The 25,127-nt window shown below is 34.1% G+C and overlaps 4 protein-coding genes across 4 annotated transcripts; 3 read left to right on the plus strand and 1 right to left on the minus strand.

The window, feature by feature from the left end:
* The first annotated feature begins 16 nt into the window (after positions 1-16).
* On the plus strand, positions 17-1,415 carry LOC140058481 (U6 snRNA-associated Sm-like protein LSm3). The gene is made up of 4 exons (XM_072104106.1): positions 17-62; positions 532-642; positions 832-927; positions 1,037-1,415. The coding sequence occupies exons 1-4, from the start codon at positions 42-44 to the stop codon at positions 1,121-1,123; spliced, it is 315 nt and encodes a 104-aa protein (XP_071960207.1). The 5' UTR covers positions 17-41; the 3' UTR covers positions 1,124-1,415.
* Positions 1,416-1,462: 47 nt separating this feature from the next.
* On the minus strand, positions 1,463-3,863 carry LOC140058480 (tRNA-dihydrouridine(20a/20b) synthase [NAD(P)+]-like). The gene is made up of 9 exons (XM_072104105.1): positions 3,683-3,863; positions 3,540-3,566; positions 3,353-3,447; positions 3,066-3,141; positions 2,795-2,836; positions 2,554-2,694; positions 2,238-2,446; positions 1,955-2,040; positions 1,463-1,798 (listed from the first exon to the last, which is right to left on the minus strand). Exons 1-9 carry the CDS (start codon positions 3,802-3,804, stop codon positions 1,547-1,549), a joined length of 1,050 nt encoding a protein of 349 aa, XP_071960206.1. The 5' UTR covers positions 3,805-3,863; the 3' UTR covers positions 1,463-1,546.
* Positions 3,864-3,976: 113 nt separating this feature from the next.
* LOC140058815 (RNA helicase Mov10l1-like) lies at positions 3,977-21,764 on the plus strand. Its single transcript, XM_072104559.1, has 22 exons — positions 3,977-4,004; positions 4,636-5,466; positions 5,759-5,899; positions 6,089-6,325; positions 7,412-7,621; positions 8,245-8,359; positions 11,328-11,426; positions 11,720-11,869; positions 12,325-12,416; positions 12,781-12,839; positions 13,097-13,362; positions 14,146-14,257; positions 14,442-14,551; positions 14,783-14,860; positions 15,433-15,654; positions 15,941-16,105; positions 16,949-17,125; positions 17,698-17,847; positions 18,082-18,189; positions 18,317-18,457; positions 18,599-19,540; positions 19,895-21,764. The coding sequence occupies exons 2-22, from the start codon at positions 4,691-4,693 to the stop codon at positions 21,251-21,253; spliced, it is 5,709 nt and encodes a 1,902-aa protein (XP_071960660.1). The 5' UTR covers positions 3,977-4,004; positions 4,636-4,690; the 3' UTR covers positions 21,254-21,764.
* Positions 21,765-22,021: 257 nt separating this feature from the next.
* Positions 22,022-25,072, plus strand: LOC140058816 (estradiol 17-beta-dehydrogenase 8-like). Its single transcript, XM_072104560.1, has 6 exons — positions 22,022-22,130; positions 22,656-22,978; positions 23,530-23,711; positions 23,854-23,938; positions 24,280-24,397; positions 24,689-25,072. Exons 1-6 carry the CDS (start codon positions 22,085-22,087, stop codon positions 24,703-24,705), a joined length of 771 nt encoding a protein of 256 aa, XP_071960661.1. The 5' UTR covers positions 22,022-22,084; the 3' UTR covers positions 24,706-25,072.
* The last annotated feature ends 55 nt before the right edge of the window (positions 25,073-25,127 follow it).

Genomic DNA, 25,127 nt, shown 5'->3' on the forward strand with positions numbered 1-25,127 from the left:
TTCTGACATAATAGGAAGCACGTGATCTAAATCTACGAAACATGGCCGATGAAATTGAAACGGTAATTTTTTTCACTTGCTTTATACACATTACTTACTAATTTATATGTATTTATAAATATTTAAACAGTAGGTTATGGTAATAAACAAGATTGTAATGTATTCTAGCCTAGCATAAGATTACCAATTGCCACTGATTAAGCAGATAAATAGTTAGGCCCTATCGACCAGCAATAACACACAGCTGCAGAAAGCGTTTGTTGAGTCGTGAAGCCAAGGATTTCATAATAGAAGTCGTTTCGACCCATCGGATTTACGACAATGTAAAATCGATGTTTCCATATTTGATTCGATGAATTGAAGTTTGTTTTCTTAGTTCTATCCTGGCCTACCTACCAGGCCTAATAGTTAAATACCTAGCATATTTTCCTCCTAACTAATCTATTAAAAAAAAAAATAAACAATATTAAATTTTATTGTTTATATTCTATAAAATAAATTGTTTATATTTGATAAATTTTTATGTTGCAGCAAGCTCCAACAAATGCGGTAGAAGAGCCATTGGATCTGGTTCGACTCAGTCTTGACGAAAGAATCTATGTCAAAATGAGGAATGACCGTGAACTGAGAGGGCGTTTACATGTAGGTTTAACAAACAACATCAACAAATTAAAAAAGGCTCTACTACTGGCACTGTACACTCCTCCTCTTTATTACCTCTCCCACTCAGAATGCCATTTATGTGAAACCATAATAAAACTGTTATATAAACACAACTATAGACTAAGAGTTTGAATGTAATAAATGTTATGTTTAATGTTTTTCCCACAGGCATATGATCAACATTTGAACATGATTCTTGGGGAAGCTGAGGAGACGGTTACAACAGTAGAAATTGATGAAGAAACTTACGAAGAGATTTACAAGGTATAATATCATACTGCCTGGACACTGACAGTACACAATAAATATTGAAAAAGCTAAAAATAATTACAGTAATATATAATATAACTTGTTTTTTTTCATTTTCTTTTAGTCAACCAAACGGAATATTTCCATGTTGTTTGTGAGGGGCGATGGTGTGATCTTAGTATCACCACCACTACGAGCAGGCGCTATGTGAATACCTTAATAGTATCGATAAAGTAGAGGGCGCTATGTGAATACCTTAACAGTATCCAGAAAGTAGAGGGCGCTATGTGAATACCTTAGCAGTATCCAGAAAGTAGAGGGCGCTATGTGAATACCTCTATAAAGTAGAAAACATGAACTTTTTCCTCCAAACATTCCTTTTAAATGATTTTGTTCTTGAATAAGCATGAGAAGAAACTTTTTAGGAATAAAGCACCAATTTCATTTCGGAAATTATTTGTTTTTAAAATTTTAAACAACCCAACTTCAAACTTCAATTTTTTTTTATAAAAAAAGAAAACAAAAGTTTATAATCACTGTACAGTCTATTATTTTAAATTTTTGTAATAAATTATTACAATAACAATAATTTCAGAACTTTTATTTAGTTGTTATTTTGAACTTATGCTGACCATCAACTTTGTATATCTGGTTGGTCAAGATTAAGGCCACATAAATGGTCTGCCAATGATTCAGTTATTTTGGCCTGTTGTTGACCATTATACTTGACATTATAGTACTCCTTTAGGAAGTCCAAGACAGCTGATGTTGAATTAAGCGTATTAAAGACCTTCTTTTCTGGTTTTGATGCTACACGTTCCATCATCGCAATAAGGTGATAGTGGAAACAGGGGAACGGTGTTCCAAGTCCGATGGCAAGATCAACCTACATGAAATTAAAGCATGTTTAATATTCCAGTCTCTCAGTTTTTTGTCTGTCTTGACAGGAATGGGCCACTATAGGTAGGCCTGTTTTATTAATGATGAATTATTAAAACATAAACATGGTCTAGGTGTAACATATTTTGTTTTGTGAACTCACCCAATCTTGAACACACTGTAAGGGTGTATTTTCATACCCAGCATACATTGCAGGATTTTGCAGCATTCCTCTTGCCGCCATGACACCTTAATATAAAACATTTTATAATTATCAACTTAATTTCTTTTTTTCTTCTGCATTAAACGCTAATCGTCGCTAGACATTGCGCATCTTGCTTGTGTTCGCCAGTCTGAACAATTTTAGCAAGCATGTGAAAAGTTCTACTAGTAGTGGTGTTATAGCAATAATGTGTTTATTTCACTATGGAAACAGTTATACTGACCTTTAACCCCTGTATTTGCATGAACCTTCTCAACGTCTTCAAGGAACTTAATGTCACCATTAGCAACCACTGGTATTGATAAACTATCATTGATTGTCTTGATTGCATCATAGTCTACAGGCTCCGTTCTCTGTTGGACGGTACGTCCATGAACTGTGACCCATGATATACCAGCATGCTCTGCTTTCTGACAAAGGTCTACAGTTTCTCTGTAATGAAAATGATGTGATGCAAAAGTTGCTAATATTTTTACACTATTTATCAATTAGCAGTAATTGCAGTAGAATTCATTATTTTAAAACTAAACGCAACTTGCCTTATGTTTTTATGTAGTCTAATTTTGATTGAAATTGAAAAATCTTTTTGGTTAATACGACTCTGTGTCTGTCGAACCATATCCCTGATTAACTCTGGTTTCTTGATAAGGTGGGCACCATACCCCTCCGCCATGGCCCATCTGAATAAACAACATATAATGTTATCATTAATGATTTCTCTCAACTGAATGAACATAATGTTGTGATAATTTTGTTTTTGTATGCAATTCAATTTCTGACCTCTGAGGGCACCCACAGTTCAAATCGACTCCATTTGCATATCTGAAGAAAAAAAAAGTTTGTTAAATATCATTACTTCACACCAAGTTGCACAAAAAAGTAATCACTTGTTTAATAATTATTGAGATAAATATGGTAGTTTTAATAAATAATAATAATAATGTTCAATTTAATATAGCGCAAAATGCAGGCGACTCTAAGCGCTGAACAATCAACAAATTAATGTTGAGAGTGCAAATTGAAGATTTGAGGAATTGTGAGTGTGACTTACGGTGAGATTATTTCGGTTGCATCTGCTAAGTCCTTTGAATTGCTGGCAGCAAACTGGACAACCAACGGATGATCATCTTCCAGAAAATTCAATATTAATAATAGATCCTAATAATGTTTTATATTTATTTATTTATTTTTTCTGTTCTATTCTTCCCTTTATTTTACTCATTGAATACATTTTTTTTGTGGCATGAAAACAAACATATCTACTAGTCCTTCAGTTGTGTACCGATTTTTAACTATAAAAGACGATGGAATGATTAAATAAACAATGCCGATACATACTTGAATTTGTTGTAAACTCACTGTCCCTTGCTTTAACAGATTTCACAAATGAGTTTGAGACAATCATCGGAGTAAATGCCACGTCACATTCATACCTACAAATAAACAATTGGCCAAAGGTCAAAGGTCAGTTTGCACTGAAATTTACTTAATAAGATGCTGCATGATAATAAAGATGATGCCTTACCGTCTTATTAAAGTCCTAAAAGCTAACCTGAAAAGGAAAGAAAACAAACAAATTATTATTGTAAGTAACTCTTCTTGGTTTTAGTTAGTATAGAGTCAGCCTTGATTGATTTGTTCTGCGGTGCGGATAATTTGCTAACTTACTTGGAATATCTCACCATTGGAGCACAGATTTTCACAACTTTTTTTGATTTGAATAAATCTTCAACGATATTAATATTACTTCTTGCAATGTCGCCAGATTTTAAATTATTACATTTGTCCATCGTATCAAAAAGTGATTACAAATACAAGGGAAGCGTGCATCACACCATCACACACACACACAAAGTCCTTGTCTCTTTCAAGACCACGTGCGTTTGTTTACTTCCTGTTGCCATTTAAATCATGACATCATCACTAAGAGGTCAAAGGTAAACAAAATAAGTTAAAAACAACGTGTTTATGTTGCTCGCGCCAAGCCAAAGTAAAATTTCAGCTTTTTCGTTATTTTGCATTTAAAAGAATGCAAATATTAAATAGAAAGTCATAATTAATGTAATGTAAAATACTAGTACTATATTAGCATTTAAGCTGGTTATGTGGGAGTCATTTAGGAATTTTAATTTAAAGTTTAGCTAGGCCTAGGCCTTATTAGGCTAGTAGTAGTAGGCTATCCGCTAGCTAGTGTAGTGAAGTAAGTTTACAAGTGAGTGTAGTAAGGCCCTAAAGGGAGGGCGGGTAGGATTGTCGGGCCGGGTGCGTGCCCTAGGTTAGTGTAGTGTGTAGATTAGATTGCTGCGTGGGATGAGGTACTACTTAGAGTGAGTACTGTATTAGGCCTAAGTGGATGACTCAAATTGTTATTGTTTATTATATTAATTAGTATCTCATGATCATATAATAATTTTTAAAGTTTATAGTTATACCTTAAATTAAATTAAGCTAAAATATGTAGCCTACTTACTACTATTACAATAGTAGACTACATATTTTAGTTTGAGGTATAAACTTTAAAAATAAATTATATGATCATGGGATTTGTGGTATAGGCCTATTAATATACAGTACTACTACTACTTCTGTTTTCATTGAAATTATTTGTATTTATTTTACAGGCATTTTGATATGTTGAAAAGATCATCATTTTTGTAAGCCTACGAAAACCTAACCATGTTTACTGCAATTTACAACACGGTTCAAAATGCTTTATCGTCCGATTCGCCTTTACCCGATAGAGAGGACACTGACAGCCGTAGCGACTCGGACCTGCCTTCTTATCCATCGTCGCAGTGCTCGTACACTGACAGCAGTAGTGAATTTGAAGCAGATGTTGAAGTAAAAAACATTGATGGCAAGGTCACCAAACTGCTAAGTGGGTATGGACTCATAAATGGCGATGTCTATTTCTCGTTTGATACAGTTGCTGGTGAATACAGACCGAGTGTGGGAGACTCTGTCTACGCTATCATTTACCGTGATAAAAAAACGTCTGGATGGCGGGCAAAGCGAGTAACATTAGAAGAAAGAGATTGGGGTTATGCAGACTTTCCAGAGGATATGGTTGGTATTATAACAAAAGCCACGAGAATAGAAACTGTTATCAACGACGTACTTCAATGCACTCACGACTCAATTGTTCAGGGTTATCGACCTCATCCTGGAGACTGGATTCAAGCATCTACGCATAAAGATCTGGAGACTGGCAACACTTTGGTAAAAGATGTGCGTCCGCTACGAGAACAGAAGATATATGGTACCATCTCGCACATATATGTTGGTTATGGGTTTATCGATTATAGAACTTATTTTGCGTTTTCGGCTTGTCAGTGTGGGTATGTACCAGAGAAAGGTGACAACGTGATAGCGCTGTGCATTGAAGCAAAGCAGAAACGAGGTAATTGGAGAGCAGTCAGTGTTGAATTAAAACGAGAAAAACAGTTACCAAGGTAAACAAACAGTAACGCCCATTTATCACCCTTTTTGTATACAGTCAACTCTCCCAGACTCTCTGAAAACCGTAAACTCTTCCAAAACGAGACTTTTCTCAAAATGTCCCAAATTCATTTTTACCATTAAGAAACATTCGGAATACCAGACTTTCCGGAAATCCAGACATATTCGGCTAGCCCAAGATTGTCCGGTATTGGGAGAGTTGACCCTATTATGTTTTTGATACCTGTAAATAAGAGAACTATATATATATATATATTACAATCATTTTGTTGTGCTTATTCCTAGACCTGAAGATCTTATAACTGGTCCATTGCAGTCAATCAAGACAGATTTAATCAAAGATAAATGTGGCATAATCATCACTGACAAGTTGGACTTTGCTTTAATTGCAAATGGCAAAACTAAACAAATTTACTTCTGGATTCGGTAAGTGCTTATTTTTAGCAGTTTTAACTATTAAAATATTTATGATGTTTAGTTTGTCAAACTCTTCAACCCAATGTTTAAGATTTGCAGGATTCATGGAAATCACAAAATAACTCTTGTTCCATGGAGATGACATCACAACTCTATCATATATTTTGGTGTTTAAGAAAGCAATTTTTTTTGTTTTAGAAATGTTGGGATTGGATTACAAGTTTTGAAAGGTTTCACCATTTGCAACCTGCATTCAGAGGTCACTATTGACTTTCCTGAAATAAGAAATAATGGAAAAGACAAAACAGAAGGAGAAAAGAAGGAAGACAAGAAAGAGGGAAAAAAAGAAGAAATTAAGGAGGAACAAACACCATCAAAACAAATATGGATTCTACCAGGACGGGCAATACAGGGCACTATAACCATAAAACCACAGTAAGTGTTCAAATCATCTAAGAGTCTAACTAAATTAAACCTGTTAGTGGCGGTTTCATCGCTGTTGGTTGTGAACTGAATAAAAAAAGAAAAAGTTTTGTAGGGATGTACTTTTTTCATGCACTAACTATTGTATTATGGTAAATCAATCAATTCGTTTTCAAGTCAATATTAAATTATTATGAAAAACAACGTCTGTTTGTCAACTTATATCATAAATAATCAATATTGTAAAAGCCATACACTTAAAATAACAATCATAACTGTATAAGTGTTTTACTTAGGACTTTCTAATGAATTGTTATTGTACGTCCAATGGCAGTAAAGTAATTATGAAATACAGCACAAGTCAAACAACATCTGTTTCTCAAATTATATTATAAATAATCAATATTGTAAAAAGACCTAACACTTTTTTTTTTACGTCAGCTGCTATTTTTATTGCAATATGACATGAATACAGAAAAAGTTTTCATAATAGACAACAAAGCAACTAGAGTCATATTGAGGATCTATACTGGAAGAATAAATTATTCTTGTCATGTATGTTACGTGACCATTATGATAAGGCACGTATGGCGGCCCATTTGAGGCCAAAGGTCATATAGACCATGCTGTTCTGCATCTTGTTCACGACGACTGTTACGCTATTAAATGAGTATACATGAATGTCCTTGTTGTGCCTCATTGTCACAACATGATACAATTTAAGAACCTTTTTCAAACTAAAATAATATAATTAACCAAGTAAACAGATAAAGTAAATGAGACAATAAATCAAATATCGAATAAATAAAAAAAATAATTACAATAATAATAAAAAGAAACAGCAGTACAACATCAAAAAATTAATCACTATATAAATAAATTTAGTATTTCAAAGCATTGGCCCGAAACACAATAATAGATTTTAGTGTCTAGGATGTCATTAACGATCATTAACTGTATAATTCTTTTACTTAGAACAAAAATTGTTTTGTTTCTTTTTTTTGTGATTTTATTGTTTTCTTCTCACTTTAGAGGCATCATTTGAAAACAATTTAATAAAAGATTCCTAACATTAAACTATTATTACTGTTGTCATAGAAATTTAGGTAGGTTTCGTGAACTGGTGACCTTTGACTTCGGTAGTTTTCAAATTGGCCGTTACATTTACATGGAAGTAGAAGATGAGAATATGAAACTGATAAGATCACATGGTGGTAACAGAAGCAAAGGAAATTCATTACAGAAGTTTAAAGACAGATATTTTAATTCGCAGACAACTTCAGCCATCTATGGAGTTCAGCCCACCAGGTTGGTTTTCTTTGTGTATTTTTCTTTAGTTCAGTGTAAACTAAAGCTTGATTCCCACTTCGATGCAACGCAAGACATGTGATGTATGAATCACCCAAACTGCCACTTGTGATTGGCCAACTCGCTTGTTTTACACCTACGCTTTTGTGTTACGTGGGAACCAAGCTTAAGTGTTTAAGCATGGAGAAATAAGTTAGGACTTATTTCTCCATGGTTTAAGTTATTGCAATTATTCTGCGTTACTACTTGTTTTCTTAAGCTCTGTCCACACTATCAAACTTTATGTGTCAAAAAAATGTGATGTGACCATATATGGACACGATTATGATGTCATATCACTACCATACAGAGAAAAATTTCATTTTAAAATTTTGTTTAGCATTATTGCTAATTAAACTGATTTTTGAGTCAAGAAACATAGTTTTCTATTGTATTTTTTGCTAAGCAATTTTAGAAATGTATAGCAATAAGGTTGTTTTGTATAGCTTTTTGCTATGCTACACTGGCGAAATTATTCCCTGCCATATTTGGGCACATCACACTTTTTTGTCAAACTAGTTTGATAGTGTAGACAGAGGTTTATGTATATGTTTGATATATTATCAAACTCCTTTTTTTTATAGAAATTTTAACTGGAACACACCTGTTAAACTGAAGAGACATCCTGTTCCAGCAGAGCTCGTCCAGTGTGTGCTGGAGAAGAGAGAAGTTGAATCTCTGATCCCACAGCTTCAACAGGTAATGATTTCATTATTTTCTGTATACATGATTGATAGTTTGTGTTTAAACACTTCAGCTCAACTTATTCACCATTCAAACTTTAACTTATCTATATATAAATTTACGTAAGGGCAAAATTCGGTAAATCGCGCCTTACTTCTAGAATTTTCACTCGATGGTATGTAAAGTTGGTTCGTACTTTCGGTACTGATTTTAACCGCCTGATGTAACCCTGTTTACTAATTAAATTGAGTTAGATAATTAGTTATTGACGATTAAAACGAATTTAGGTTCAAAGATTTTCCCCAAATAGGGGTGTTTTCCGATCGTGGTATACACTGTCTAATGGATGTCCATCTTGAAAAATACCCGCCAAAAAAATGCGAGGAGGCTTCGCATTTTTCTATCTCCTCCTACGATAATTGTTTTTAATAGCTGAAAACCGGTTGAACAGCTAGAGTACACCATCATAATGTTGAAGACAGGCCGATTTTCTTTAAAAAATACTATTTTGATAGATTTAATATACGATTATACAAATGTATTGATTTGCGATGAATGGAACATCCCAATCTCTCAGTCTGCCAGAGTTTGGTTTAACACAAGTACTGTAGGTAAATTTATGAGCCCTTGGTTTAACACATACGGTAGGTAAATATATGGGCCCTTTGAGAATAAACTTGCAATACTTTGACAATACTGTAAATACCTATTAACTATTTTTCATTTGAATCGAACATTTCTTACTGTGAATGTTCGTACTGTTAGATGTAATATAAAAATATATACAAATAAACTTTATTACTGAGACTGTGGATAGGCTCTACTGTTAGATATACAAATAAACTTTATACCGACAGTTTCTTCTCAACGTTTGTATTAATTAATAATTACCAAAAATATAAACGTCGTAGTGGTGTATCGTGACATGTACTTTAATATTTCAATCGATTATGACAGTGACAGTTTTAACAAAGTATTAAATCGCAAATGTTTTAGGCCTACTGTATTTAGAGGTATATTATTTATAGGCCTATAAAACATGAACAAAATATTTCGTTACTCAGTGGATAAAGAATATATTTAAAAATTGTTCCTCTTTGTACCTATCCGCTTTCCCATCCCTCAACCCTAATGTTACATAGCGAGGAGGCTTCGCATTTTCCTATCTCCTCCTACGATAATTGTTTTTAATAGCTGAAAACCGGTTGAACAGCTAGAGTACACCATCATAATGTTGAAGACAGGCCGATTTTCTTTAAAAAATACTATTTTGATAGATTGCTAGAGTACACCATCATAATGTTGAAGACAGGCTGATTTTCTTTAAAAAATACTATTTTGATAGATTTAATATACGATTATACAAATGTATTGATTTGCGATGAATGGAACATCCAGTTTGGTTTAACACAAGTACTGTAGGTAAATTTATGAGCCCTTGGTTTAACACATACGGTAGGTAAATATATGGGCCCTTTGAGAATAAACTTGCAATAGGTTCGGAAAATGTTAAAAACCAATTTCTATTATTTGAATCGGTAAACAGTTTCCATTTATTATACATTGATAATGAAACATGAAATATTCCTATTTATGTCCCTCGAGGTTCATTACAATTTATATTTAGTAGTCCCACGGACTTCATCTTAGCCACTCCCCCGAGTGCTAAGGCCAAATTTATGATACCCTACTTTCTATGTAAGTTTAGTTACAGTTAGTTCTTGACGATAATACAACGAATTTAGGTTACACCCTTCGGCCGCGAAAACGTTTCTGTACAAATATGATACCGATTGGCTTTATTTCATTCAACAGCGACCATAATCTCGCCAATTACAGGATAGATAAACTATTTTATTATTGATGTGCTTATAAATTAAGACTCATGTAAACAGCTTGATTACATCATTTTACAGACAAACGAAACTTTTTTAAACCTACTGTTTCAATAACTGAGTATAATACTGTATACGTTTTCATAAGTAAGTGCATATACATTTTCGTGTTTTCATTGACGAGATTGTAATAGTAACTTCAGTAACTATTACAGTACTTATTTATTATACGACACAAGACAATTGTATCTGACAGGTACGTACATTATTCTAAAAAATAAGTCTAGATAGATCCCTTAGGCGTCATAAATCACAGGCCAACAAATCAGTACTCATGACAGAAATTCGACCCAGTTTGGTTCACACAAATGTTTACAGGAAGTTCAACACCACAACCAATGATTTGCCCTAAATATTTAGGTAGACTACAGTTTAATTTTTCACTGAATAGGAGCTTGAATTTCCGATTTCCATTTCGCAGAATGTCTAGGTCTATTTATTTAGTTTGGTTCTTATAATATATAAATACAATCAACTTTATTACTGCGGTTCCATCACCACCACCACGTGCCGCCGCCCAATTCCCGTACATACATTTCCATTTCTCCCTAATTTCTTTAATCCACATAAATTAATTGTCCTTTATGGAATCCAGTATTGGTTTTGTTGTCTCTATTTCTGAATACCCCAATTAGAGGGACACTTCCGTTTTTGTTTAGTGTCCCAAAAAAGTCCCCGTCCGTGGATTCTACTGTATTCGAGAACCATCTGTGAGCACCCCTAGATGGTACGCGAGCGAAGCGAGCGTGCCATCTAGTAATATAAATTCTCCTAGTTAAATGAATACTGTATCACTTATTTTTAAATTATCAATGACTTAGGTGAAACACTTGGTACTTGAGTTAGATATCTCACTTATTTGTGATTGATGAATATGACCAGATGATTCAGAGTTTTAATATTTGTTAAAAAAAACTACAGTATCAAGATTATTCTTGTGGTGTAGAACAGAACCAATACCTTTGTCTCCTTAGGGATTGGTTCTAGTCCTGTAAATAAAAAACTTGTTATGGATTTTATTGGATGTTTGCTGATAAATGGACATGAATAATCAATCCTCAATATGTTATTTTATTTACTATTTTTAGTCTTTGTGCATCAAGAATTATTTTACAAGATTCTCAGCTTTGCTTCATTTAGAAGAAATTCAGATGGAAATAGACATTAGAAAATATGATCTGGAAAGGGTTAGTAGTTTAAATCTGCTGCAAACCGTCGTCAGCAATAGTTGTTCCACAGTTGTTTACAGTAACCATGGATATTTCCATGCAGTAACTAAGCAGAGTAGCTCCCTTTATGATATGAGGCTTTATATGTATTCTTTGTCTCATTTTTTATCTGCTGGCCTAAAAATGTGGTTTTCCAAATACCATTTCAGACGTAGAAAAGTTTCAGAAAGTTTTGTATTTGGAAAGGTGACTCTCAATATGTATATCTATAAACACAGCAACACTGTACTACAGTTATATTGTTTTTTTAGGAAAGCTTAAGAAAACATGGAGAATATTTATCTTTGGATGTGAACGGTCTGGCAGAAGGACGACCATCTGTTCTTGTTGGAGACAAAATCATTCTGACGCCGCTTGATGCACTACCGCACACTATCACGTACGAGGGATTTGTTCATCAGGTACCACCTGACCTTGATATAATTTTTTTTTTGTATGTTACAATGTTTATAATTTATATTTATGGGTAAATAAAAGAAATAAAGAAACCAATAAGGTACAGATCTATCCCATATGTTTATATATTTACTGCTGGCTGCCGTAGATCCGTGGAGGGCCTAATCCAAATTTCCTCGGTTTTCAGTTGTTGAGGACTAAGAATTAATACATTTATTTATTTATTCAACCATATTTCACGAGGGTGACCCAGTCAGCGGAAGCTGATTTTAAGGGGCCCTTTATTTAACATTTATTTTCCAAGCCAACTCAACCTTACCACGTACAGGATGATGGGTGTTCGAATTGACTCATATAACTTACTATCAGTTCATATACCTTTATTTCTTTCTACCAACAAGTATCATGTTTTTCAGGATGGTAAAATAAGTTAATACATGACCTCTGTTTGTGTGTTTAGGTTCATGGAGAGGAGGTACTATTGAAATTCCATCCGTCTTTTCATGAAGAGTATACAGCTGAAGAATACCATGTGACCTTTACATTTAGCAAGTAAGTTGAATTACAAATGTGGTTTGATGGTCATGGCACTTACCCTGCTTGTTTGAATTCTTGGTTCATATGCGTTACTCACCCTTTTTTATAGTGGTAAAATAGACAAATAGACATATTGATTGATTCTAGTGCAAATTATATTCGTTTGGTTAATCTTTTTTATCACATAATTATAATTATAATGTATGTATAATGTTTGAAATGCCTTAAAGTTCTTGACCTCCATCCACACTTGTGTTTCTTTTAATCTAATTTCAAATTAATTTATGTTTTATTAGAATGTACAACTGTATTATTTGATGTGTGTGGAAAATGTAATAAAACAAACAAACAATATTGTTTATTTTATTAATTTTTACAGAACAGTGCTTCAAAGATGTCACCAAGCAGCGGACATGGCTGAAAATATTGGTAATAGAAGTAAGTTTAAAAAATACTTAAATAAAAAAACGACTTATATCTCAATATGAGTTATAAAATAACAATGTGTAGAACTGGTACTGGATCTTGGAGAAAAATAAAGTAAATAAATAAACAAAATCCTAAATTACAACTAAAATAAAAAATATGTCACAAAGAAATCCTTCAGAAAACACCATTTATTTGTTAGGACATGATTGACCACAAAATGCTATATTATTTATCTTCTCCTAACATTATATCTCTTAATATTTCAGTTCTTTTTCCATCTTGGAAGAACATTGAAGTGAAACCTCCACAAGTTAGCATAACATTCCCAGAGTCAAGACAGCCGGTTAAAGCAACTTTCAGACAACCAGTGGTTGCGACACGTGTTGCATCTCCAGCAGCTAGGCCTAGGAGGAGAGGAGTAACGTCTAATCAGAGTTACCTGCCCAGACACTCGTCATCTGCTGGTTGCCAATTTGTTATTCCAAAGTTTTCTACAAGTTCACCACCTAGGAGCAAACAGAAGGGAGAAAAAGTAATTGGGTTTTCTAAAGCTCTGTATTCACTATCAAACTAGTTTGACAAAAAAAGTGTGATGTGCCCAAATATGATAGTGATATGTCCAAATATAGTAGTGATATGACATCATCATGTCCATATATTGTTGTCACATAAAGTTGTGCCTGAATATGGTAATGATATGTCCAAATATAGTAGTGATATGACATCATCATGTCCATATATTGTTGTCACATAAAGTTGTGCCTGAATATGGTAATGATATGTCCAAATATAGTAGTGATATGACATCATCATGTCCATATATTGTTGTCACATAAAGTTGTGCCTGAATGGTAATGATATGTCCAAATATAGTAGTGACATCATCATGTCCATATATTGTTGTCACATAAAGTTGTGCCTGAATATGGTAATGATATGTCCAAATATAGTAGTGATATGACATCATCATGTCCATATATTGTTGTCACATAAAGTTGAGCCTGAATGGTAATGATATGTCCAAATTTAGTAGTGACATCATCATGTCCATATATTGTTGTCACATAAAGTTGTGCCTGAATATGGTAATGATATGTCCAAATATAGTAGTGATATGACATCATCATGTCCATATATGGGTATATTTGTTGTCACATAAAGTTTGATAGTGTAGACAGAGCTTAAAACAATTTATTTGAATTGTTTTCTTCATCATTGTTGTCCTTATGTTGTAAAATTCCTGGACTTGTTGCTCTGAGACATCAATGCAATGTGTCAATGTAAAGTAATGTATATATTATTTGTTTATGTTTAGATCGTTGGTGAATATTTTGACAAGAAACTAAATTCAAGACAGAAGATTGCAGTCTTCAGAATTCTGCAAGGACAAGCCCGACCCACACCTTACATTTTATTTGGACCACCAGGTCAGAGTTCATATTTACAGTAGTTCATCAATCAACAAAAGAGCCATATATAGCTGTATATCTAGTATTAGTTTTCACTGAACCAAGGGATGTGTATAGTTTGCATACAGCTTGGGTTATATTTTGACCCTTGACCTTTAACCTAGGCAGTAATATTTGTATACTATAAAATGCTTTATTGTAGGAACTGGTAAAACTGTAACAGTTGTGGAGTCTATCTTACAAGTACATAAACATGTGCGCAGTAGTCGAATCCTAGCGTGTACACCGTCCAATAGCGCTGCAGACCTTCTGGTGAGTACATACTCATAGGTCATGGGTCATACTTTTTATATTAAATCATACAAACACTATTACAACCTATAAAGTGTTTTAAAAGTAAACGTACATCTATAATCTTTTTCATGACATTGTGGTAAGTGTACCTCGTATGGTGATATGTCATTATGTCCATATATTTACATAACATAAAGTTTGATAGTGTAGACAGAGCTTTATTGAATGAAGCACCTTTCTTTATAACAGACAAGTCGACTTGCAGGGAGTGGCAGAGTTAAGCAGAATGACTTAGTAAGGTTGAACTCATTTAGAAGACTGGAAGATGTAAGTAGCTTACCTTCTTCAATTTAATCAACGTTGTTCAACGGAGGCTTTCATTTATTATTACAAACCTTCCCTTTCTACTCTGTGTAACTTTGCTACCTGTAACAATATGGGGGGATCACTCGGCACAATTACAACCCACCCCAACTTATTTCAAAATCTGCCATTGTATGACACCTTATCTCTTGGAGTGTGTATTATACAGTTGAAGTTGAGTAGTGGACCTTGTGGTTTTTGGAAAACTTGTTTAGCACTTTTATTTGGAAACTTGCTTGAATTTGTCATGATGAATTTCACAATGTTTCAGAAGTCAATGTAACACACAGTGGGCTGCATAAAAAAAAAAAATTAGCTCTTTGCTTGTTTGGTCGTCATTTATTTGGTTGTAAGACTGTTAAAACTTGTTATTTTGTTTGATGTTTTTATCTGTGTCTATTTTGATTGCTATGTTATATTTTTGATCACTACTATGCCAGAATTGGCTGGTCTTGTAAACAAGAGTTTGGTTAAATAAATAAATACAAAAATTAAGTCGTTGGTGAGGATGTGTTTTATATTTCTTAAAACTCCAGAATATCGATGATGACATCAGATCTTACTGTACTGATGGCCAGCAACTTGAAGTCGTTGCTCACCACCGAATCATTGTCTGCACGTGCTCGTCTGCCGGCATGTTCTTCCAACTTAAATTACGTCCAGGCCATTTTACTCATATTTACGTTGATGAAGCGGGACAAGCTATGGAGCCTGAATGTCTAATACCAGTTGCCTTGGCAACAGGAGATGACTCACAAGTATTTAGATTTTTTCACAATTTCTGTTGAATTCTTAAAAAATTTGTTTTTATAAATTAATTTTTTAGTGTTTATAACGATTTATAGAAAAACTCTAGTTTTACCACAAAAGCAGAAACATAAACACAGAAAGTTTAGAATCTTTTATATCATTTGTATTTTATAGATATATTTATTTATTGTTTAATATCATTGAAATACTGAATTATCATAAGTGAACAACAATAGAAATTCTTCTTAAAAATTGGTAAATATTAGTAAAAAATCACTTGGTTTTGTGTAATAGATCATTCTTGCTGGAGATCCTATGCAGCTTGGACCTGTGCTGCAAAGTAGGCAGTCACTTAAGCTAGGATTGAACCAATCATTATTGGAACGCTTAATGAAACGACCAGTATACTTGCGTGACGAGAAGAAATTTCGTGACCATGGTAGCTACGATCCACTTTTGGTAAAATAAGATTTTTTTATATCTGTAAAAGTTGCATACGTTGAGATTGCAATCATTAGCTGATTGAAAACGTGATGACAAATAAATTGCAAAAAGTGTTGATTGAAAAGTTTAGACATTAATGAATAATTACAAACTATAAACTCAAATGCAATTACAGCTCCTAATATACATATATTTAAAAAAATGATAAATGACCAAAGATAAAATATACTTGAAACTCTATATTTTTTCATGAAATCTTTTTTTTTTTTTTTTTTTTTTTTTTTTTTTGTACTGTAATTGATAACTTGTGTAATAGTATAAATAGTTTTGTAGTAAGTAACGGCCTTGTGAAAAACACCAATATGGTGATTCAAGTGTTGCATCCGTTTTTAAATAAAGTTGTTATATTATTATTATGGGGTAATCGATCATTTACTTTTGCAGCTCCATTCCTTTGGAACCAACTTCCCAATCATGTTAAATCTGTATTCATTGAACTCCTTAAGGTTAAGACCTTTACCATCAACTTGGCGTTGACTTTACTACATGATTTCATTCATTGCATTGTTCTCTCAATGTCGTGAGGTAATTTCCCGATTGATCGTAATCAAAACGGTACTGGGTTTGGTCTACTAGCGTTCCTGCTCCCAACTAGTACATCCATTCATAGAAGCTTTAATTAAGTAAGCCTACCTGGTGGTAACCATAGAACGGTTCTGAGATAATGACTATACTTCGGCTTTAGTCGATAGAAGATTGAAAAAATTGTTAGAGATAGAGTATACGATGTTTGATTATGTGTAGATGAATGGAAACCGGCACAATATAAGATTTCCTTAATATTATTTTATATCTCAGGTTACAAAGCTTGTTGACAATTACCGATCACATGAGTGTGTACTGCACATACCGTCACATCTGTTCTATCATAACGAGCTTGTTGTGAAAGCTGATGAGTCGATCCGCAATAGATTCAAGTCGTGGGACCAACTGCCAAGCAAGCACAACTTTCCAATAATCTTTCATGGAATTCAGGTAAATTTGACAAATCTTCCCTTAAGCTCTGTCTACACTATCAAACTTTAAGTGACAAAAAAAAATTGATGTTCTCATATCACTACTATATTTGAACATATCACTACTATATTTGAACATATCACTACCATATTTGGGCACATCACACTATTTTGTCACTTAAAGCTTGATAGTTAAAGTTTTTTCTTCAAACTAGTTTGATAGTATAGACAGAGCTAATAGAGAAAACAATACAGTCAAATCCCCCAATACCGGACACCTTTGGGCTGGCCAAATATGTCTGGTTTTATGGAAAATCTGGTATTTGGATGTGTTTTTAATGGTAAAATGTATTTGGGACCTTTTGGACTTAGAAAAGTCTAATTTTGGAACAGTTTCCAGTTTTCAAAGTGTCTGGTATTGTGAGAGTTGACTGTATTCTTAAGGAGCTTGCCGTAACAAGAGAGTCTTTTAGAGAGCTATTGAAGAGAACAGCTGTACAGCATTTAAAAATGTCTCTTGTGAGTTTAAGAAAACAATGCCAAACCGTTTGTCTGCATAACTTTTTTCTATATTGCCTTCAATTTCTGTAGGGTGAAGAACTTCAAGAGGGCAACAGCCCATCGTGGTTCAATGCTGCAGAAGCAGTTCAAACCCTCAAGTATGTACAAGCCTTATTACATCACTCTGAGCAGATGGTTGAAGCACAGGACTGTGGCATCATTACACCATACAGGAAACAGGTGAGAACAAGTTATTTTTTTACTTAGAAATTGGTGGTCCTTAAGTCTGACAAAGAGGCATTGGAAGAGTGGCTTATTAATTGGAGATAATTTTGTCGAATTTGTCACTACTAGTGACTTCTATACAGATTCCTGGGATTTTTGGAATGTACAGTAAAGTGTTTTTCTTAAAATAATTGAGGATTTGCTCCTCTATATCTGTATACTGTATTGGCAACTCTTCCTTTCCTTCAGGTTGAAAAAATAAGACTTTTACTAACAAGTGTAGGAATTGATGACATCAAAGTAGGCTCTGTGGAGGAGTTCCAAGGACAAGAGAAACCTGTCATTATCATTTCAACTGTAAGTTGACATTTTGTATTAATAAAGTAATATCCAAATAATAAGAATTAATTGATTTGAATCATTTTATGAATATTGGATTTTAGAAATACTGTATTGTTATAAGCATTTGTTTTTTTTTTATTAGGTTCGATCTGGTGAAGATTATATTGGATTTGACCTTCGACACAAGCTTGGTTTTCTTAGCAACCCAAAGCGTTTCAATGTCTCTGTGACCCGTGCCCAAGCTCTTTTGGTTATAGTAGGGAATCCACACGTCTTGGCGAAGGTCCTGTCATTTTCAAGCTTTTCTTAACTATAGAAATTGATTTAGGAATAAATAATTTAGACTTTGTAAACAACACAATTGATAATTTACAGAATGTTTCTATTTTTAAACAATTTGAATGTAATTATGTTTTGTTACTAGGATCCAAAGTGGTTGGCAATGTTGACTTATTGCATTAAGAACGATGCTTATGTTGGATGTCAGCTACCAGATCTTGAAAGACGAGATGAAATGGAACTTATCAAACTTGAACAATCTTTTTATGACATTCCGCAACCAGAGGAATCAGTAGAGAAACGAGAAGAGATGGAGAAAAGTGATGGAAAACTTGTTCTGCAACCAGAGGAATCAGTAGTGAAACTAGAAAAAGTGGAGAAAAGTGATGGAATACTTGTTCCGCAACCAGAGGAATCAGTAGCAAAACTAGAAAAAGTGGAGAAAAGTGATGGAATACTTGTGCCGCAACCAGAGGAATCAGTAGCAAAACTAGAAAAAGTGGAGAAAAGTGATGGAATACTTGTGCCGCAACCAGAGAAATCAGTAGCGAAACTAGAAAAGGTGGAGAAAAGTGATGGAATACTTGAAGTTGGTCAGTTGAATGCAGAAATGTCACAAACCAATGGGGATTTGACACAATCAGAAAGTAAAATGTCAGAAAATGAAGAAGATGATATCAAAAATTCACATAAGAGTTTGTCAAACTTTTTGAAGGATTTAGGAATAATTGAGAACAGTTCTGAATCTACTACTGTTACTGAAACTTCGATTGATATTGATACTGGAAAAACATTGCAAAATAATACTACAAAGAATAATATAAAAGATAGTGATTCTGAAAAGCACCACCACCTTAATTCAGAACCAAGCTCTTCCAACACTTCAAATGAACTTGATAACGAGAAAGAAAAGCAATCTGATGTTCTTTTTGTTGGTCCCATTAATGTATCAGATCAGAAAGTTGCTAGAGATGTTGTTGCTTCAGAAGGTCAGATAAATGGACAACACAAGGAAATGGTGACAGTAGATGAAAACAGCCAAATGTCACCAAAGTCTGCATCAAAAGTTCAAGGTTTTAAGCTGGAGGTTGGTTCATGAGGAATCTAATAATGAATGGTTTGTTTTCACATCATTGACTAACAACACTAACAGACATCGTATTTTACTTGTTCTATTAACTCTAACAATAATAGGGAGCTAATACAATTTGCGACAACCTACAAGGAAATACGTTATTATTTATTTTGCAAATGCTCGGACATCAGGACATGCTTCATGGAGACTAGGCAACAACACAATAATAATGTACGGTAGTTCTTTGCAAATTGAAAGTTGCACTATTTTAATAAATATTGCTTTTAATGACTTGTCTGCCATTATTTCTAACAGAACAACAAATATTTACACAAGGCAAATAACTTCTTCTTCATTCTTTAATAGGATGTCGATGTTCAGGGCTGGAAGAAAGTCAAAGAGGAGTCCGATAGTTTGGCTTGTTGCAGGACTGATGGTTTTGATGCAGTAGGCAAGCAAGTTGGAAGGCCGGTGACGAAAATTTATGGTGATAATGAAGAAGCTTATGATAGTAAATCTGTAAAACTTAACCACCAGAAAGTACATGATGCTCCGATAACCACTGAACATGTTGAAGCTGAACAACAGATCAAGGAGTATATGACTACGACACTTCATGCGCAGACAAGAGATTTAATGTCTTTTGCAAATAATGCAGACATCATCGCACCTGCTGCAGACAATCATGTTGAGACAAGGGACTTGATAACTTTTGAAAATGTATCTACTGAAGCTGTGCCAGTCACTAATCTAAAAAGCATCATAGGTGACATGGATGGAAGTTCTGTTGACCATCATCAGGTTTCTGTTGACCCTCTTTTAGTTTCTGTTGACCCTCTTTTGGTTCCATTAATTCAAATTCCTCAGTTAGATGACCGATCTTCTGATGTCAGAATTTGCAGCGATACTTCAATTCAAAATTGGATTACCGATGATAAATCTGATGAAAGTTCCAGCAAAATTAATCTTTGTTCAACTGATGATTCTGGTAGTATTTACCTTGGCAACAACAAAGAACCATCTGAAAGTTGTGTGAAGGAAGATTTAAAACTTCTTACCTACTTTACTTCCACACCGCTTTTTCCAAAATGTACAGAAAATTTGCTTGGATTTGATTCAGAAAACAATGTCAATGGAAGTGCAGTTGATGTAATTTGTGATTTAGACCAATCCTGTAATGCTTGCAGTTATGATTCTAGCTTACAGTTGTCTGACATCCAATATACCGATTCTTCTTCTTCCCAACAACAGATCGAAGAGATCTCAACCGCTGTTGGTGATCTCCAACTAAGTGTTGAGACATCTTGTAGCACCTCTGAAACTAACACCAGTAACAGCATAGAATGCTCGTTATTCCCTCCAAGTTCCTTTGTTTGTGGTGCTGTTTGGCCAAACTCTGACATGAGAAGATTGTCCGATAAGAATGATCACCTTTACATAGATGAACAAAATAACCAGTTATCAACGAATACACCTTTATTTGGTGGAAGAGAGGTTGAGGAGGCATGTTCAAGAAAACAATTCATTGAACTGATAAAAGAGGAAACAACAGTACCAATTGAAAACGATGATATGCCAGATTGGGAATGTTTGGTTACAGAAAGAGAAAACGTACCTAAAGATTTTTGCTTGCATGATGATGATGGGCCACCTCCGCTAATTGATCTGGAGTTAGAAGATGACGACGGCCCACCTCCTCTGCTCTGGGTGAATGATATATCTTGAATAATGAGACGCCCATCTCTCATGAGTCTCGTTCTATATGTGTGATAAAGATTAAACATTACACAGTGATGCAATCCCTAAAATGTTTGTTTATGTGGTGTTGTCCTTTTGGAAGTTTAAAAAAAGTTTGAAAGAATTTATTTTAAAAAATATTTTCAGTTTCAGTTTCTTACTGGCAGTTGGTCAGTTGGTTTATCTATAAAAATAATACAGTATTTTCTATTTTTTGTTCAAGAACTATGAGTTGGTTCATTTGTTGAAGTAGTTTCCAAAGCTTAATGTATCCTGTAAAACTTACTTGATGTCACCTGCATGTTTTAGACACATTAAAAAAAAGAACTTATAAATGGAGTATTGGACAAACAATTTTAATACTGTATGTACGTGTGTGCTAAAAATGAATGAAAAAAAAAATCACTTTAGTATTTTTCAATTTCCAAAAAAAGATATTAAGCAATGTATTTGTTCTGTTTACCTTGAATGTGTTCGCCATGTATAGCAAAAGTTTAATAAAATAGTTATATTGTTTTCAATCATTGTTTAAACTGAGTCCTAAAAATGTTGCTAATGTTGACACAATTTTCACGGAAAGCATGTTTTAGAAACAATTAAAAAAGTGGTTACATTTAAAAACACTCTAAAAACAGTATAATAACAACAAAAAACAGCATAACATTTAATAAAGATTCCCCCAGATAAGAGAGGGCGTTTTCAAATGTTTTAGTTTAGCGCCCTCTCTGGTTTGGCGCTGTTATTGTGATGCGACGTTTTTTTCCCACGTGTTGACGCTGCTGCTGTGTTGTTCACACTGTTTTTGCGCACTACACAAAAATGGCCGTTAGTCAACAACTTGCCGGTAGATTGGCCCTTGTTACTGGTAAGCAACAATGCATTAGTTAGTTAGTTAACAATGAAGGATCATGAAAAACATTTGCACATTATTATAATAATATAAAAAGGAAGGTAAGGCTAGGCTAAAATAAAAATGCTCCAGGCCAGCAGCAGGCCTGGTGGTGGTCACGCGAGGTTTCCTAGCTCTATGCCTAGGCCCTAGGCCTAGTTAGTATGCTACTAGGCAGGCTAACACCAGGGTAGGCCCCTCCCTAGCTAGCTACCACCAGTATTGTAGGTTAGATAGTAGATCGTTAGCTCTCGCTTAGCATACACTTTGGTCTAACTAAATTGTACAACAATTAATTATTTATTAAGATTGTAATAAATTAAATTACAAATTCAATACTAATAATACTTAATAGCCTATAGGGCCTATTTATTAGTATTTCGCATTTTATTTTTTTTTTGGTCGTGATAAAATCAACTTCCAGTGACGTGTTCTGTATGGACCACTGGTTGCTACAATAAACAATTGCAATTGCTAAATTTATTCTCATTTGCTTTGCAGGTGGTGGTAGAGGAATAGGCAAATCAATTTGTGAACTATTTGCCAGAAATGGGGCAAGCGTTGTAGTGGCAGACATCAGTATTGATAACGCTTCAAGTGTAGCCAATAACCTGGCAACAGATTCAGGAAAAGACATCAAGCATCACAGTTACAAAGTAGATGTTGGTGATGCAAATTCTGTAAAACAAATGGTGAAAGAGGCTAGAGAATTATACAGCCGTGCACCTTGTATTGCAGTTAACTCAGCTGGAATCACCAAGGATGGCTTTATGGTGGCTATGGAGGAGTCTAGCTTTGATGATGTCATAAGGGTAAACCTAAAGGTATGATGGGCCAACTATAATTTCATAAAGTGAAAACATCAATGAGATAGTTAAGGTTTGAAATAAAAGAAAACAGGGTGGTTGTATATTTATGATATGGAAACTACAAGTTTATTTTGTTTTAAATGTCTCAATTGTTCTATGGCGCCTGTAGATAGAAGTAGAGGCCTATGGTTCTATGGCTGTGTTCGCACGTAAAATCAGTTACACTTTACATGTGTAATCAGTGATCGTTCGGACGATGAACAATTTACACGTGTAAACTAACAACAACAAAAAACCCCATCTCTTTACATTATTAGGGTGGAATTTCTCTTTATCTTGCAGTTAATCCGCTTGTGGTTTAAGGTGTAAATCCACCTCATAAGGTGGATTTTTGAAACAGCAAGTTTATCTCAAAATGTACACCACACGCGACCATTACACTGTAAATTTGTTCCGTCCGAACGGGCTCTATGTCACATGTAGCCTAAAGTACTATAATACCTATAGTAGGAAACTCGTAACTACTGTATCATAGTATATAATTTATTATACTTGCTTTTTTTCAGGGCACGTATCTTGTAACCCAAGCAATCAGCTACGCAATGTTAGATGACGGCATTCAGAACGGATCAATAATAAACCTTGGCAGTATCGCAGGGAAGGTTGGCAATATAGGACAGTGTAATTACGCCGCATCAAAGGCCGGAGTTGAAGGACTTACAAAAACAGCGGCCAAGGAACTTGCAATGTAATACTTTATCCCTTCACTAATAAAATAAATTTCTAATTTTTTCTTTAAAATAATACTTATATTACTAGTTATACTATAATACTAGTATTTTTATTATTATTATTATTTCGGTATTATTTTTATATTTTCATCTCTGCAGGCATGGAATTCGTTGTAATACAGTTCTACCTGGGTTTATACGTACACCAATGACGGAAACCGTACCAGAAAAAGTGATATCAATGGTCAGCATCATCTCTATGTATTCATATATTTAGGCTATAAACTGTGTAAAAAAAACTCCACAAATGTATTACGTTTAACAGTTGAATTTAAGGTGCATGGACCACCTAGTACACAGCTCACAATATTCAATTAACTATTAAAGCAAGGTCTTGAGGCCATTCTATTGTCACCACTAACTAAATAGGCTTTTTTCATGAGTGCTTCTATGAATTTGGTTTATGAGTAGGAACGCTATTAGGCCAAACCCAGCACTGGTTTCATTTTTCAGATTCAGTCAGTATGTCTTTCTGCTACACCGTATACAGTATATACGTATAACACTTGTACTTTGTTTTAACAGATGAAAAAGTTGATACCAGCTGGTCGAGCGGGAGAACCCGAAGAGGTTGCGGAGGCCTGCCTCTTCTTAGCATCAAACCAGAGTAGTTATATTACAGGCACAACTATTGAAGTAACAGGTCAGTATTGATACTATAACCAAATATGCAAGGGAGCAGATATACAGTATTGTGTGTGCATGTACCTTCATAAGGTTTATCGCAAATAGCTTGCACAATGCATGATGGGAAGGGTTTGGGAGCAAACGTCACGACGCGTACGTGCAAACAACAAATCACGTACGTACGCGTTGTGACGTTTGCTCCCAAATCCTTCCCATCATGCATTGTGCAAGCTATTTGCGATAAACCTTATTGTACCTCTCTAATATAATAAGCTTTGTTTGTAACATTTACTTGCTATTTTCACAGGAGGCCTATTTGCATGAGGATTAGAAAAATGAAGAACAGAATACGTCTAATGGAATAACAAAATGATCCTACAAAGTGGAGTGAACAGAAAGTGACACGGACAAATATATATTTAATAATATTATTCCGATCGGAAAAATATTTTATCATTCTTATCTGAAATATATATCATCTAAAATAAATTATTTTTAATGAAAGAAATTTGTATAATATACATATTTTTTGGTCTATAAAATGGTTTCATTCATAATTAATTGTTGTTATTAATATTTAAATTATACTTTGTTCATTTTAAGATTGTATTCTATGATATTTTGTTCCTCCTCTGTGTTCTGTCAAATGGCCACCTGTTTTATCGATATTCAATTTCTTTCCACAAAGTTCACATTCATAAGCTTTTGTCCATGTGTATTATATCATATGTGTATTATCATATGTG

The sequence above is a fragment of the Antedon mediterranea genome, chromosome 9 (genome assembly GCF_964355755.1).
Source record: "Antedon mediterranea chromosome 9, ecAntMedi1.1, whole genome shotgun sequence".
Classification (NCBI taxonomy): Eukaryota; Metazoa; Echinodermata; class Crinoidea; order Comatulida; family Antedonidae; genus Antedon; species Antedon mediterranea.